Source organism: Diadema antillarum, unplaced genomic scaffold (genome assembly GCF_040938485.1).
Source record: "Diadema antillarum isolate AM-2024a unplaced genomic scaffold, OU_Dant_1.0 scf00000115, whole genome shotgun sequence".
Classification (NCBI taxonomy): domain Eukaryota; kingdom Metazoa; phylum Echinodermata; class Echinoidea; order Diadematoida; family Diadematidae; genus Diadema; species Diadema antillarum.
Genome location: NW_027271004.1, coordinates 2967055 through 2985185, shown reverse-complemented (window position 1 = coordinate 2985185; position 18131 = coordinate 2967055). Strand labels below are relative to the sequence as shown.

Here is an 18131-nt window from a genome sequence, read left to right as displayed (position 1 = left end):
TAGTGATTGTAGAATTGAAAAGTACACTGCAAAAACTTCTCATCCACACATACAATATTTATATATCACGAAACATAATATTGTTGGTACACTGTATATAATTCTTTTTTTTTATCTTTCTCTCTCTCTTTGCCCTTTCATCAACTCCCTATATATGAAGAAACGAAAAAAATTAACAACGATCAATAGCAGGACATATTCTATGATGAGAATGGTTGAAGCGAGTGCAAGAGTCAAGCAAGGAAACAGGGTTGTCTTTAACTGTTACCTCTCATGCCTACTCTTGGCCTTCTGATAGATACAACTTGTCCCACGCATGAGCTCTCTGTAGCCACACACAGTTGCGCTGTACAAAGGCCAGTCACATCGCTTCAAACCCTTCTACGAGAAAGGAGTATGTCCTCCGTACAACTTTGCTGTGGTAAGTCGTCATCTCTCCGCATCTCGGAGAGTGCCGTGCATCAAAAAAAGAAAGAAAGAAAGAAGTATCTCTTCCTGCGTTGCAGCTCACTTGTGTCGACAGCATTGAGTCCATGAGTGCAGGCACAGCTGGATATTACACAGCCAACGCGTTCAGAAATCAGTGCTCTGCCCTCTGATGACACCGACTTCTCTACATCCGAGTGCACACATTTGCTTCTGACGTGCCTTTGCGTTCAGCATGCGGATGAATACCTCGCCGACATACACTTGCTCTCAAAGTGTCTAGTTATGATCAAAAGTTCCGACAAGGAAATTTCATATCCCTTGTGCAACAGAACATGAAGCGTAATACATGTTTTCCACATACCAGCATTAGTTCTAAACATTTTCTCTTGGATTCCCATGTCAAGTTGGACAAATTGGTTACACACAAAAAACACAATAATCTGCTTTTCAATAAACACACCAAACAGTCATGTTCTACACAGGAGGAAGCATTTCTGCTATGCTCTCAAATCATTACAAATGCTACTGTGGGATTACAAACTAAATTGGTAACATGAAACTTTTCCTTTTTTTGACAAGTGACAAGCTCTAATATGACTGGCACTTTGCACGACTTGTTGAACATCCAAAATGCATGAAATTCGTGGATCTCTCTATAAATGTGCACTAACTGCAGTTACGCTGACTCTTGTAAAAACTGAAACTGTTTGTACACTGTACTACCCAGCTATCACCAAAACATAATCCACAACAGCCCTGGACGGAAATGGAAAATAATTTCACAACGAGAATTTGATAGACCGAGATTGAGGGCACACATGCACACACAGATAGTATATTCCAGCGTATACCAGGAAAATATGACAGGAATTATTCACATAGTTGCCACTCCTGTCAATTTGAAGTGGACAAGGATAAGCCAAACGTATGACAACACATTCATGCCAGCCTAGCCACATATCTTTCACAGCCACTGTTTTGATCTTTCCTAGCATCTTTTGAATCAGTGTGCCACACTGGTAGAACATTGGATATCTCATTTATGCGATGGTCATGTTACCAAGGATACAAGTTTAACTTGAGTCTCCACGAAAAAATGGACCTCTACACTGAAATAAGCTCACAACTCACATTTCCTCACCAGATACAAAGCAGACTTTTCTTTGACGGAGCCACTAACATGGATATGACTATGTGGTGATACAGTCATCTTTTTCTCAAACATTAGGGGTAGGGTGGTATGTAAGATCAGGATGGAATGTTTATCACCTCAGACAAAGACGTGGTGGGGAAAAAACATGGAGGCTTTTATTCTGTACCCACACTATGTCCCCTGAATTATTTGATTACCAAAGACTGAAGAACGGCTAAAGACAGTATTGATGATGAAGGCATGGATAAGAGGGGGATGGTGTGGTAACAGAAAGTGTTACCTGAAACATCTATTTCCACTTATTGCCCTTCAATGTCCATTTTCCATTGACAACAAGTACTATGAAAAGTTTGAACTGTACATGCATCTTTGCTTTGCTGTTTTGTTGGGGTGGGGTGGGGGTGGGGGGGGGGGGGGGTCCCCCAAAGAGAATGCCATGCTTTGGATGAAACTCATCTGAAATTGATGGGACCTGCAATGATGGGTTACAAACATGTGCGGGAAAAATATAGTATTGTTGTGCCCTCCCACACCACCCCCACCCCCAACCTCCCATGAAAAAACCTCCAAGCAACCAACACATAGGGGAAGGGGCATGTGGGTGGGTATGATGAGGTTGGGTTTTGGACTGGATTGCCAAGAAGGGAGGGGGCGGTAAGGGGAAGAAGGAAAGGGATTGGGGTTGTATGAGGGTGTGAATGATGATATTGCAACTAGCCGGATTGGACCTTCTGCATGTGCATTGTTCTTGCCACCTCCAGCACATAGGACACGTCCGGCCGCAGGCTGGGGTCCGGGTGAATGCACATTGCCACCAGGTTCCGCAGCTGGAAGATAATAGGAGAGAAAGGGAATATGGGAAGAGTGTGTAAGTATCAAACATCTATAAATACAAAAGTCACTATTAAAATATATATATTTACATACTTTACAATGATGTATGCATTATCATTCATCATCCAAAATCGGGTAAACATGATCCAATGGACAATCATGGTTGATTTTTCCAAATTAGCAACAGGTTTCACTTGCTTTCCTTCTTTCTTGCATCCTTAATGCAGGAGCTAAAAAACAACAACAACGAAGGACAAGTCCTGTCATGCAAAGTAAGGGCATATGATGACACTCACTGCCAATTAGCAAAGATGTCATCATTGACACAACAAGGTGGATTGAGGGAACTTGGTCCATCACGTGGCTGTTTTAAAGAGAACATTCCACTGTGCGAAATTGGTGTAACGATTTATCAGTTTTCGAGGCCATTTCCTAGCATGTAAAATATCCACTGCTTATTGCCATTATACTACCCAACAAAAGATTATTAAAAAATTGAAAAACAGAAGCAAAGCCAAAGACATGTTTGTTTGGGTTTTTTTCCACTATTTTCCCATCCTGAAAACTCCTGACATTGGTAAAGAATTCTCTGGTCGATTACAGGCTGACCATAGGTATTTGTTTGATACATTTATAAAATCGAACAACTTTTTTCTGTTTCATTTGTTTGTTTGTTTTTTCAGAGGGTGGGGGGAAGATGGAGCTGGAATTGTTGCTATTTGGGAACCACTCAGATTATTTTGTGGATTTTGGTTTTGTAGGTTGTGACCACATGCAAGCTAGTAGGACAATATTGGGGGGGGGGGGGGGGGGATGATTATTTATCCAATCACATGTGGGTGGAATCATTTTTTATTTTTTCATTGCACCAACACTCACACTCCACTTCCATATTGTGGCAAATAAAGAGACCACAGTGAAAAGAAGCATAATGAATTTGGACTTATGATGTCGTATTCAGTTTCCTCTTACGAACAACAGTTTTAAAATGGGAGCGAGTGATAAATTGATTCCACACATTAAAACAACATGCACTTCATATTATAATAACTGTACGTTCATGCAGATTAGTACAAGATGAGTAAGATCTAGGGTGGATGAACACATTACCATGGAATGTTTTCATATATCAATCAACTAAAGAATTACAGCTACCATGCGATGGGACTCTAGTCAATCAAAACACACAAAAAGTGTCAATATACCAGTTATATACAAATGGAAGAAAGGAAAATACTTTTTGAACGTTAGACCACCAGCTATACCAACACACTTTAGAGAGACAGTATGGATGGAACAAGAAATTAGGCCTATGTTTTGTATTGGCAAGCTCCTGTAAAAGTGGATATTTTCGCATGATTAATTTTTCATGCTCGGCCGGGTAAGAAGAGTTTCGCTTGTTTTTAATTCCGCAGAATCAGGACATCAACTGATGGAACATATGGCAAGCAAAAATATTTGCCTACTTTTAATTTTGCGCTTGTTTCTGGTTGCGTGAAATGCGCATAAATTTCAACACCACAAAGATTTCCACATTTACAGTAAGCATGATGAATTTTTTAGGAAAAACAATAATGAACAGACAAAATAGTTTCAAAACTGTCTTTTGTTCTTAGGATCTCATAAAACAAGATACCGTAGTTTATTCATGGAAGTTAATCTAGGATGAGAAAATCTCTTCAAGTTTTAAGTTAAAAATATCCAATCTCTGATGGGATTCTTTGTTCCAGAAAAATTACACCAGTCCCACACAACTAAACCCCTGTAACGTTTTATTATCATTATTATGTTTTATAGTAATATGCAATACATTTTGTTTTCTTTCTAAGAATACTTTTGCATAGTCATGGGTTTCTAATAATAATATTAAGTAAAAATTGAGAATTCGTTCACTGTTTTTTTCATCTTTGTTTCACGCAAAAATCAATTCCGAACTTACAGTATACATGGATTTTTTTGTTTTTACATTGAAGTTCACCTATCACAGCTTTTGCAAAATCAATAAATTACAAGAACTGATGCTCTGCACTTTGCATTTTATCACATCGAGTCCATCCTTAATCGTTGTTTAGCAGCATAAAAGTGACCAAATTTCCCTCGGTACTAGCATTTCCTAGTCCCCTCAAGGTTTAACATGGTTAGTTTGTTGTCATCTTTTTTGGCGATTCTCTCCCAGAAAGCAAAACAAATGTTAAAAGGATGTGGTACATTGTCAATGATTGAAGGAAGCGGATTTGAGGGCAATTCACAAATTCGACGTAATTGTGTTGTTGATTCGGTCAAACAGGAAAAGAGACTAGTCTTACTTCCAGCCCCCGCTTTTTTTTTTAATAAAGGCAAGAGAAGCAGGGAATACACTATCAAAAATCATGTATACATGTAGTCACAGTTAAGATGTTTTGGTACAAATACCTTCTGGCAATTTATTGATTTCAAGTATTTTTCAACAATGGTATTTCATCACAGTAGTAGTTGACAAAAGGTTGCTGGTAGCTAAAACTGGAACAAATTTTGTGTTGACATTTGGTCATCCTACACAGCATCAAAATGGGATATAATGTAAACTTTGCAAAGTGGCTTTATTGATTGATCGTGGTTTGATTTGATCACATTCTTCCTTGAGTAAAATTGATGGCTCATGAATTGAACATCAGCCCTTCCTGAATCACATAAATTTGAAGGAACTCATTCTTTGCATGAAATTCATAAAAGCAGAGTGCTATACGGAACTTCAATTGCCATCTCCCAAAACTTGTTCTAATGAGCTCCATGTGTTTCGTTTCTATTCTTTTTTTTTTTTCAGGGTTTGCTCTGATCAGTATTATTGTTAGACAACCTGCATGCCATACATTGTAGATACGAGTGTAGAAGAGTTGGAAAGACAAAAAACAGATTTGAAGTTAAAGAGTCGAAATTTCTTGGTTTTGAGGCTCACAGCTGAGTGTGTGTGACCAATAAAGTGAGTTCACAACAAACATAATTTCATGGATTTTCTCCTGCCAAAAATGGTGAATCTGCTTGATGTTTGTTTCTTTTGTTTTTAAACAGAACACAATAAATGTGAGTGAAAAGCATTATATGATATTTCTAAATCTAGTACTGTATGTGCCCACATTTCTGAGAGCTACCATTATAAGACTGTGTTTCATCCTCTTAAAGTATTCATCACTACCAATACATTAATGCTAATAGGCTTTCTCTCCTTAATGGTTTGGAGGTTTGGTTCTTTCCTCCGAAGACTCAATAATCTAAAAATGAAAACAGGTTCATTTTTCTGAACATTCACTAGTACACACTTTTTTTCCCCCCACATTTTCAGATTAACAAACCTTCGGAATAATGAACCTTTTTTCACTTTCAGATTAACAAACCTTTGGACAAACAAACCTTCAGAATAACAAACATTTATTTCATGTTCAGACTAACAAACCTTCGGACTAATGCCACAAATGTTTGGATTAACAAGCCTTATTTCATCTCCAGTTTAACAAACTTCTAGGTATACAGAATTTGTGTGCTTCGGCAAAACAACCTTCTGAATAACGAACATCACCCGGTTTGGATACCTACCTCGTCTGAGTAGTGTGCGGGTAACGACGGGTATTCACACTTATCTATCTTCTGGCAGAGGGAGTACAAATCCAAGCCCTCTGCGTAAAAAGGGGAATGGAGAGCTGCCATCTACATCACCAGCGACCCCCGGTGTGCCAAAACAAACACACACAAACATATGGACACCAAAGATGATGTGTAGAGCACATATAGTGTGTGTGCCGTTTGTACATAAACCAGACGAAATTTATCACGTGGTTGAATTTTGGGGGTTAATTTTTTATGATTTTTTGTTTAATTATCCAACGCAATGAATGTTAGTTAAAAAAATAGGGAAAATGATGACGTATGTTCGGCATTTATTCGTTTTGATGTTGGATTTCATTCATTTTTGCAGATTACATCATATTTTTTAATTTTCGTTTTGCACACGCATAAATTGGGGGATATTTTTGGTGTTTTTTGTGTGAGTTTGGTGGATGAGGGAAGCCACACACAGCACAACACAGTGGAGACAGAGTGTGGGGAGGAAAGAAAAGGAGAGAAAGGGAAAGAAACACAGATAAAACACACTCAATTAGTGATGAATTATTAGAATAAGCACATCATAAATATATAGAGATTTGTTCACGCACAAGAGCAAGACGCGGACTCCCGGACAGAGACTTCGTTCAGGAACTAAAAATTTGTCTGGCTTTTCAGAAGATGCCATCCTGGTTTCGTTGTATACGATTACATGTTAAGAAATTGATGCATTTTGTCATTCTTGCGCAAATCACTCTTACTCCTGAAACGTAGGAGGACTTGTTCTTAAACAGCAACATGCCTGGTGCATCCCCATCTTGCTCTTGGAATTATTCTTCCTATATGAAACATTTTCACACATCACGACCACAAAACGACCGGCTAGGCTACGACTGCGCCAGCAACAAAGCTCACAGCAACCACCCCCTACCTCCTCGGAATAGTGGTCGGCGGGAAGGGGCGGGTAATCGCACTTGTCAATCTTCTTGCAAAGTGCATAGAGGTTCATCTTGTCGCCGTAGAAAGGGGACTGGAGGGCCGCCATCTAGTGGGGAGGTATGGACAGGGCCAACGATTGGCCAGGTAGAGATCAAGCGGGGTAGGGGCAGACAGAAGAAGTAAGCAAGGAAACACATAGCCATGAGGATATATGCAACCTAAGATGTAGTGGATAGGGAAATCTATTCGAGGAGCATGACAAGACAAATAAAAAGTTTGACAATTGGAGCATCCTACTCAACAGTTTGCTGAACAAGTATAAAGCTACGTGTATCACATAAAATCCGAGGTTTGATCCAAAGCAACTGGAAAACCATAATTTCACTAGAAATAATGGCATAAAAATACATAATATGTAGTTGAAGGACAAATAGGGACTTCTGCTGTTAGAAATCATTGCTTAGCAAATAAAGATAAGACAACAGCACTCAATATTTACAAAGATACCAGTACACAAAATATTTGTATTCTTGTAATATTTAACTTCATGCTAAATATCCTAATGCAAGAGGGAGAGAGAGAAAAAAAGAGAGTTATATTTCATACATTCACTACGAATATTTACCCCCCCCCCCCCCAAAAAAAAAAAAAAAAAAAAATCATTCTCAATCATGCAAATTAAATAAATAAGTGTAATACAACCTTTTGAAAGTTACAGGAAATACAAGGACTGAAAAATGGAGACACACACACACACACAAAACAAAAACACTCACTCATACAATATACAGCTGGCCATCACAGTTGACTACAATGTACATGGGCTTTTTTATGTGGAATTGAAAATGGAACACTATACATTTTAATACACGGGCACCAAGATAGCACAGTTGAACATTGGACTATTGGTTTGTGTGTGTGTGTGTGTGTGTGCTCAAGAGCAATGGGATGCAGCACAGGGATGCAACACAATGGTCCATACAGTCTGGGAATCTTTATCATAAATGTCTAGAGTTCTGGTGTGGAACCGCAAATTCCTCTGTCTATAGGGAATTCTCAGACAAAGATTGCATGAAACACAGGGAAGGGGATGACGAGACTTATGTTTGTATTAACAGCATGATAGCAGATTGAATCACAGTCTAAACAGTGAGCCTTACTCTTTCTATTCACTTCCATTTTCTCCATACAGTGGCCATAGGGACACACAACACAAAACATTTCGTACAGAAAATGTCTCTTTTGTGCATTCAAGTAAATCTTGGTTTTAGAAAAAAACAAACCAAATTTACTGTCTGGTTGCTCCTTTCAAAGTCATGCACTTACATAAAAATGCTATGAAGTGCTGACAAACAAATTTGACATCCATATTGTATCATTTGTTACAAGCAACACATAAAGAAGAATATATCTTAAAAAATACAATCAAAATTTGATATTAAGCTCACACCACCAACAAAAAAAAAACTTTATAAATAACACACTTAACAAACTAAAGCACAATTCACATGAAATAGGACACAAATTTTTATACGCTTTGGAAAAATCAAAGCAAGCATCTTATAATCATAACATATGACTGGGATAGACATCTGCAATTGCAATAAGCAGATGAAAATTGTTCATTCTCGAATATTTTAAAAGTGACATATATAAATTTGATGGATAGCAAGCATGACATTCAATCTATGATAAATATAAAACCACTTATTTCAATTTCAGCATCCAGCCAAAATTTGCGCTGGTGTCTCTTAGGCAATTATGTATTACATGCTGCAATTACAAATGATTCCAATTGATCTTTGCAGAAAATAACAAATTTAAAAACAAACAAACAAAGAAAATAAAAAAACAACCTCATCATGAATTCTTAATTTGGCAGGAGGTCAAAGAAAGCTTATGCATGGAATACCACCTGCCTTACATCCGCCATTCCGCCATGGTGTCAACGATGGTGCACCGCTTCCGTACAATACAATTCATTAACTATTCATTCACTGCTGGTTCCTTCCACGCACAACACCAAAGCAAGCCCCCTTGATCTATTTATGGCTCGGGTGTCTTGATAAAATTCATAATAAATGAACACTTGGCTCATTTGAAATTTTGACCAAAAAAAAAAAAAAATCCCACCAAACTTTTTACCTCTGCATTTCAAAATATACCCACTTTGTGACAGCTATTTGAGTCTGTGTATCATGATGCATTCAAAAAATTGATTCTCTCAACTTGTGTGGTCATCTCTACACCCCTCTTTGCTCTGCTATTTCACCCCAGGCATGAACAGATTTTGCAAAGTGGCTTTCCACCCTTACGACAGCATGGCTTATTTCTCTTGGAAATCTCTCATCTCTGGGAAACTTACACAAATGTCACACTTGGACACAGAACACAAGAGAAAAAGATACCGAAACTTTGATATGTCAAGTATCTCATGACACAGCATCACATGCTCAGTGGTAAGATTCCATATATGGCATCCATAGATTACCTATCACATGTATCAGTGACTTTTAAATTTCGGTATTTTCATACGACAAGAAATGCCACACACAGCTCTCATCATCGATATGTTCAAAGCCACCATATCCTCAAGATTTCTTCCTTTTGCACATCGCTTTTTTTTTTCAGTACATCATGTGATAGAAAATTGATAAGGACTATGTGGTCCATTAGTTAGTTGTTTTCTTGTTTCTTGACTTAAGTCATAAAAAAACTGAGCAAAAGTGCCCCATGAATTTACCTTTGTGGAGAGTCAACTTGTCCCCTTGGTTCGACATAAACTGAAATGTAGAGCCATTTGAGCACTTCCCTAAAACTTTGTCCACCTCATTCCAGAAATAACCACAAACGTATTGCAAATCCAATGGCACATGCTAGAATTCTCACAAGATGTGACATACAGCATAGACGACCATACCATCAAACAACGACATGCAAACCTGAACATCCAAACTAATGCACATACTTTCTACTGATATTATTCTTTATTTCATTTCTATTTTGATACACTCAAATCTTAAAACCCAAAACGCCCTTCTGGTTCTAAGCCAACGATATCTTCCATTCACACTCTCCTTTATCAAACCTTCAGATTTGTCTCATATTTCGTCACATTTTGTGTTTTAAAGCAATGCAGCCTCACCTCGTACAGTAGACAGCCCAGTGACCAGATGTCTGACTTGAAGTTGTAGCCGGTTTCGTGGATGCGCTCCGGCGACATGTAGTACGGGGTTCCGACGAGGGAGTGTGCAGCGGTGGTCTTTGAACTGAAGAAGCGGCTGAGGCCAAGGTCACCGAGCTTGACCCTTCCATCAGCGGTGATGAATACATTAGCCGGCTTTATGTCTGGTTTGGGAAAAAAAAAGAAGAAGAAGCATATAGAGTACACTCTTGTTATAATGAAGACAGTTACAGTGAAACAAAAATTCAGGCCGCAACTTTATCGGCTCTATGTTTCATTGATGTTTATCAGTTCGGTTATAATGAAGTTTCGATATAACGAAAGAAATCTTTGGTATTAGTATGACCCTATTACAAACCGCTTTAATTCACCGGATTATCTTGAAGTGCAGACGTTTTTTTGTATTTCGTTTTTTTTCTTCGCTCTCTCTTCAATTTCGCACCACTCACTGTTTCAAGGAACACAATGCTGCACCAATGTTGGTACACAGGAGGACATTCCTAGGGTTGTATTTGCAAGTTGTGATCACATTTTGCTGTTTTTTTTTTAAATACTGTATTCACATATTCCTTCTATCTCATGAGTATCTTGTGTTATTATGTGAGTTTTGCTTCGATGTGTGCAAGGCATGCAGACAATTTAGTTTTTAAAAAATGAATTAAAAAAAAAACATGTGCAATTCAGCCTTGGTGGCTGCAAGGATAATTTTTACAATATACTGTATATGCAGATTTTGCAAGGATTTTATTTTTTGGAATTTCACGAACCGCATAACATTGCAAATATAAAAACACGCCAAAATATCAACTCAGTTTCAGGCATGAATGTGATGTGCACGCACACAATTCTCCGTTCAGTACAGAACTGTACTCCACAATCGCAAATTTAACTACTCACAAAATTGTCGGACAGTCCCGATTCGTGAAAAATTAGACTCGCTAAATACATGGTGTACACAGTGGCTCATTAATTGAAATTGATTCACACATTTGGAGCCACATTGCTCCATGCGGACTCTCTGGTCTCACCTCTATGCATCACCCTCTTATGGTGCATGTGCTCCAAGGCGCTGCAGAGCTGCACAAAGTACTTCCATATGGTTTTCTCGGGGATCAGTCTCTTCTGCTTCTTAAAATGCTAGAATGGAGATAGAGGAAAGAGGGTAGTAGTAGAAATAGAAATAGAGAGAGAGCACATTAAAAAAAGCAACAAGAAAAGTTTGTCACATGGATGTCGACATGGATGTTAGCTTAATTCACTTTCAGACGGATAAACACAAACTAGTGTCGCGATGACATTAAAATGATATCGTACATCGTACATTTAAGGGAAATCCAGCCGTGTGACGTCATGCTTCTTATCTGTGCTGATAATCGGTCATAGTAGGGCTACGTCCTGAAAGCAATATCACTGAAATCACAAGACATGTGACTATGTAGCTTTCACTCTTTAACATATCTACCATTAAAGAGAGAGAGAGAGAGAGAGAGAGAGAGTGATAGAAAGCAACAAGAGAGCAAGGAAAGAAAAAAAAAACTGCAAGAGATTAATCCTTGTAAAGTGAGAAACCTAATCCGTACATCCTTTTATCGCACATTCATCTCGAATATTCTATCCAGTTTATCGTCGAGTTGCCAATTTAGCACTCTCATTGACCTTTCAAGAAGATCCAATCCTTTACGGCCATTGTCTGTAGATTCTCATGATTGTTTTTAATGTTGTTGCTTCCACATGTGACTGAGAGGGTTGAAAGAAGACATTTCGATGAACCATCCCTGAACTTATGCGCTTCCCCTGTATTGAGAAAGCTCTATCCCCTTGCCAGGAAGCCACCAGAAATACCCACGATACGGGGGAGCCCGAGGATTAGGTGGGATGACGTCAAATTGACGTTTCGGAGAGGAATGCCTTGGGCGCTTCCCTAATCCAATACATCCTACCTCACCCTCAACCCCAAACTGAACATCAACTGAGAAATAATCAATCGATGTAGTCTCAAGCTCTTTTATCCATTCTGCGAATGCCACTGACCGTAAAAGTTTAATCTAACAGGGTAGATGAATTACAACATGAATTATGCAATGTCTTTTTTTATAATGGGGTCCATCAAATGACACTAAACTCCATAATATCACAGTATACACTGTGCAAAAAAGAGAATACTTCATTACCTTGATCATTCTCGACAAGTCACCAGCATCAGCTAATTCTAGTACGATGTTCAGCTCATTGTTCTCGATGAATGAGGCTAGGTACTTGATGACATGGTCGTGGTCCAAGGACTGTCACAAAACAAGAACAAAAACATCATCTGAATGCATTTCAATACATTTGCAACAACGTTCACAGCACGACTGCCTCTGCTGTAAAATTCAATCCCAAACTGAGTTTTCTCCCTCGACGTGACATTATCTTGTGGTATGAATCCTACCATAAAAAGACAAGAACATACAGAACAGTTGAACACACAAACATTGAACACACACACACACACATACATGCACACACAAACATACACATGCTCAAAGAGAATGTTTTGCAAAGAAGTGAAAGAATTTCTCACCTATGTCCTTGAAACACACAGATCATATGACTAATACAAGCAAAAATTGCAATTAAATAATAATGAAAATGATGTTCACAAGATCCTATCAAAGAGACTGTGAAAGGGCATGTTTTGCTGAGTTTAAAAGGATACATTCTTTCATTAATCATACATTGATCAATCACATAATTACTATGTACTTAGGACATGACATCATTTACTACTACTTGTATACACAATGTAATTTTGCACGGCATAAGGGAATCTCAACCTTTCATGACACTTGATGGACACTTTCACTTTCTGTGGTAGGCAAAGAAGTTACTGCTCGGACGCTAGGAGAGGAGCCTTTTAGAGCCAATGCGGTCTGAGCTTTGATATCCCATGTGTGTCTGAATCGAGACTAATTGTGATACACCAAAGATCATGTCTGGAGGGGCCCCAGACTGCCTTTACTAGCTTGACTGATTGTTTTAGTTGATTACTTTTGTTTCTTATTGTTTTTCCTCTACCGCCACGGTAGATGACATGCAGATTTTCTTATGCAAACCGCCCTGAGAGAAATGCCACATGACACGATTCACCAATGAACGACTGGTACTTGTACAATGCATATGGTACAGTACACATACGCTCGCAGCTCGCTGGTAGATCCCTCATGCAATTGCCATCGTGAGTGATGCGCTTAGTCTACTTTCAAGGCACGAAGGCCATATCGACAGGCTAGAAGGTGAGTTAAACTTGGGTGCAGTTCATGTACCACATATTTACCTTCAATAAATCTATTTCCTTTATACAGTCTGAACGTGCCTTGGCGTCCATCATTTCGAAGATCTACCAACAGAAGAAATGAAACAATGAAAACAGAGACTAAATGACAACAAATACAATCCAGCTCATTATAAAAGTGCCGGATATCATACACAGATCTCTGGCAGTCCAACAAGAACCCCCCCCCCCCCCTCCAAAAAAAAAAAATCATAAATAATGAATGTTCAATAATACAAACTAAGAACTTATGTTTGTCTTCACTGTCAAAGTGTGAGCAACTTACGGAGGAGGGGTGGGGGGCACTCCCAGATTTTCTGTGATGTCACATAGTAGTCCAGTTATTGAAGGGCAAAATGAAATAGATCAAATCTGATGAGATGGGAACACTGACACAATGGATGAAAGGCCATGAATTTATTTACCCTGTGAGTCACGATTCCAGGCTGAACTGAAGACATGCCTGCCCAAGGGACCTATTCATACCTTATACAAATCCTGCAAAATTTTACCATGCTCAATCATGTATCGTTCACACGCACCTGCACTTTTTTTAGTGCTATAACCCTGTTGTTGAGAAGGCATCGCGCCTTGTACACCTCGCTGAACTGCCCCTTGCCGATTTTCTTCTCGATGTCGAAGTTTCCAAGGCACGAGTAGTAATCCGAGATCTCACCAGCGTGCTCTGAGACGAACACACACAGGAGGGAATGCATAGGCACAATTTTACAGCCAAATAAAGTAATCTTGAATATGTTCATTTACAATATAATACTCAATCAATGTAATGTATGCTAGTGACAAGCTTTAAAGGATTTCACATAGAATATATAATTATGTACTTTGAAAAAGGTCAAAGGTCAACAAACATATGTCAGAATTATCTCTGTGATACACCATTCTCTTGGCAAAGTCTTAGGCTTTCAAATAAATATAACTTATAATAGACAATAATAAACATGCAGTGAGATATTTCATATCATTTAGAGCAATATTGCTGTACCTTCAAGTGAGCCATAGGCCATTATACGTACAGAATCTTCAGTGGTTAAAGAGTTAATTATATCATTATGAAACAGCTCTCGCACTGATATATCAAGGTGAAGGACTTACATTGTACATGCAATGCAATTTAATCTCACCTAATGTCTTTTACATAGCCTTGTGCATACAGTGTAGACATACAGTTTCTCTCTTTCACAAATGAGCTAATTACATGATAGTAACCCATGTTTTAATTTCTCTTATACATTACAAGACAATGGAATTAATATCACCTTCAGCACTGCAACAAGATCAATAACACATGTACATGCATGCAACAAGAATGTACCATGAATTCAAGTACATGTGAGGCAAGGACACACAAGATACTGTGTAAAGTATTTCAAGAGAATGATCAAATTGTACGCTGTGAACAGTCCAGCTGTGCTAAACATTTGTCAGCGATTCATTCCCCACCTCCCTTTTCTCTCACTATCAGAGACAATGTTCACTGCAGCCATACAGTACACATCAATGAACAAACTAATTTGATTCTGCACAATGATTCAACCTGCATTTCTTTGTATGTTCCATGATACACAACGTGCACATAGTCCAGTCACATAATCGGTACAAATGTACATATAGCTTCCCATAGAGTATGAGGAGACTACACTGGATAAAACACTCTATAATCCCTTCACTTTGAAGGTACAAGATTTTTTTTTCAACATCAGAAAAGTGAAAACATACTGAAAACAGAATTACTTTATAGTATCCTGATATAATTCAGTTCTTTTAATTTCTTTCTAAGTTTTTTTTCTTCTATTTGCTCCATCTTTCTCAGTTAACCATACATCTGTTGCTGTTGATTTTCACACAATGAATTCTATCTGCAAGCAATATTGTCTTCTATGATACTTTCTGCAGTACTGCTACAGTACTAAATATATGCATACAACATGTATTCACATTTTATGCATAATGAATATAAAAAGAGATAAAGAGATGAATAGCAATGGGCTGTCAGTGTCAGTCTTTGAACACCAGGACGTTCTGGCTGTGACTTACGAATTGGGAGATCGTCGGCCATCATGACTCTATTGCTGAGTGACAATGCCTCTAGGAGAACCGCATGAATCTGTCGCTTGCTGAGGGCGCTATGAACAGAAGTCTGGCATTCACTCAACGAGACTTCCCCAGGCAATAATCTGCAAGAAAGAAAAAAGAAAAGAAAAATGAAAGGAAAATTGAAAGAGAAAGGTGACACATCAACTTGCAATTTGAGACAAATCAAAGAGTGAATATCATTGTGGTATTCTTCATACGCTATGCACTGAAAATTGATCACTTTATATGGTTATCTTATTAAAGGACAAGTTCACCTTCATAAACATAAGGATTGAGAAATTGCAACAATATTAGTAGAACACATCAGTGAAAGTTTGAGGAAAATTGGACAATCGATGTAAAAGTTATGAATTTTTAAATTTTTTGTGTTTGAACCGCTGGAAGAGGAGACTACTACAGCTTGTGAGTCATATGCGTACAACAGTATAAAGAAAATGTAAAGAAAATTCAACATATTTTCACTTTTTTCGCATAATAAAAGAGCACTTGACTTGCCTCTTTCTAAAGGCACGGGGAATAATATTACCCATAACATATGTCGGTAACGAGTCAGGGGAATGTGTACTTTTTTCAAAAGATGAAATTTTGTGAAATTCTCTTTATATTTTCCTTATATTGTTGTACGCATGTGACATCTAAGTTATTCATACACTGCAGTAGTCTTCTCATCCAGCGGTTACTGCACAAAAACTTCAAAAATTCATAACTTTTGAACGGATTGTCCGATTTTCCTCAAACTTTCAATGATGTGTTCTTCTAATATTGCTACATTCTCTCAGTCCTTATGTTTATGAAGGTGAACTTGTCCTTTAATGCTAGATTTCTTTCATTTGTTTTGTGACAACGATCAATGTTCATGGCAAAATGTATTGGGTGAAAAACATGAACCTATTTGACGAGGTAATTGAATCACCCTGCTCCTCTATATTAACTTTCTCCTTCCATCTTTTTATTCGGGACTCCCATGGCTGGAACTGCAGTGGGGCGGAAATTATCTGTGAATGCCGACTAGTTCAGCCTCATGAAGGCTATACACACACTCTCAGATCGACTGGTTAAACACTGATCAGACAATGACACGCAGCCAGGCACATTGGGGTCTGGAAACACTAAAGCTCAATTACTACAAGGTGTTCAGGAGTGTGTGAAAGTAGCACTTTTGTTTTCGCACAGACCATCTTTATTGCGGGAAGTTGCAGCGTGATATATACCGGTAGTTGTAAACACATAGCACTGGTATCAAAGGGTGCAGGGCCCTATTTTTTTTTAAAGAGTTATAATCGATTATATAGTTGATTTCTATCATAAGTCTATGGCAGCCTGTGTGGTAAGGGAATTTACAATTGATTATATCTTTTGATGAAAACGGGGCCCAGATCAAACAACATCAACACATTCATTTGCACATTACAAGTTTGTGATATGACATACTGTGCTGCAATACAATGCAGTAATTTCCAGCATATTACCACTTTCTGCCAGGGAATGGTACATCAAGTATGTCGAGTAATTGGTATCATTTAACAGCAACTACTTTAAAAACGTCTCTTCGGCCTTTCAGCCACATGTTCCTTTCTTTTGATATTGCTAGGCCATCTTTGCTTCACCTGAAGGATCGTGTTCATTCAATTAACACTCTGATGTCCAGAGTATTTAACTATCCTTCTGGCGACATGATTTGAATGCTGTGACATGGCTACCACATGGGTATTTTCACATGATGTGGAAATTTATAAGAACTGAATTTATCTTTCCTTTTAACGATATGGAAGTAAAAATCCTTGTTGCATCAGGACACAAACTGTAATAGAACTTGCTATATTCACAATATTACAACAAATCTTTTGTCATCCATAAAATGTGTGAACATGTATAGACGGCAAAATATAACTTGAGTGTGTTTTTGTGTATCAATCGTGTTAATCAAATGGAAAGCACAACATCAGAGGTTGTCAGTGGGCCTGGTAAAAGTGGTTTGGATACAAACTATAATAATATGACTTGCTATGTTCACAACATCACCACAAATCTTACATGGCCCACTGAATGTGTGAATACATGGAGAGCAAAAAATCATTAGAGTGTGCATTTTTGTGAGTGTCAAGCCCGTAAAATGCCAAGCACAACATCAGAGGTTATCAGTGGGCCTGGTTGAAAGGGTCAACTCCCGTTCAAGATCCAGGCAAGCACAGGCGGGAGGCACTTCACTCACTCACCAGCAAAGAGCTGAGCAAGGGCCAGTCCTGACGGTGAGCGAGCGACAGGAGCAATAACGATCCATTTGTAGATCACGGTTTGCATTACGCTAGGGAGGTGAGACGTGGGTCACCTCCCTGATTACGCTGAATTCAAGACATCGAAACAAACCTCACACCCGCAACGTAAACTGAAACCACAAGGGGCTAATTTCTGTCTTGCGAGATGGATGATGTGCTCTCTAGCAAATCTCTGCAGGATACTAGAACCATGGAGCTACAAATGTGTAGCTACATGTAGAACCACAAATATTGTCTGTGTGTGAGTGTGGTTATGTGTGGTTTGGTTTTCTGTTTTGCATCATTTGGTGTCCCAATCTTTGGCTTCACTCT

The 18131-nt window shown here is 38.5% G+C and overlaps 1 protein-coding gene across 1 annotated transcript; it reads right to left on the bottom strand.

The window, feature by feature from the left end:
- Positions 1-2152: 2152 nt before the first annotated feature.
- On the bottom strand, positions 2153-13889 carry LOC139719843 (serine/threonine-protein kinase Nek7-like). Its single transcript, XM_071631227.1, has 7 exons — positions 13854-13889; positions 13432-13494; positions 12287-12397; positions 11144-11252; positions 10077-10279; positions 5987-6097; positions 2153-2409 (listed from the first exon to the last, which is right to left on the bottom strand). The coding sequence occupies exons 1-7, from the start codon at positions 13887-13889 to the stop codon at positions 2296-2298; spliced, it is 747 nt and encodes a 248-aa protein (XP_071487328.1). The 3' UTR covers positions 2153-2295.
- Between the last annotated feature and the right edge of the window lie 4242 nt (positions 13890-18131).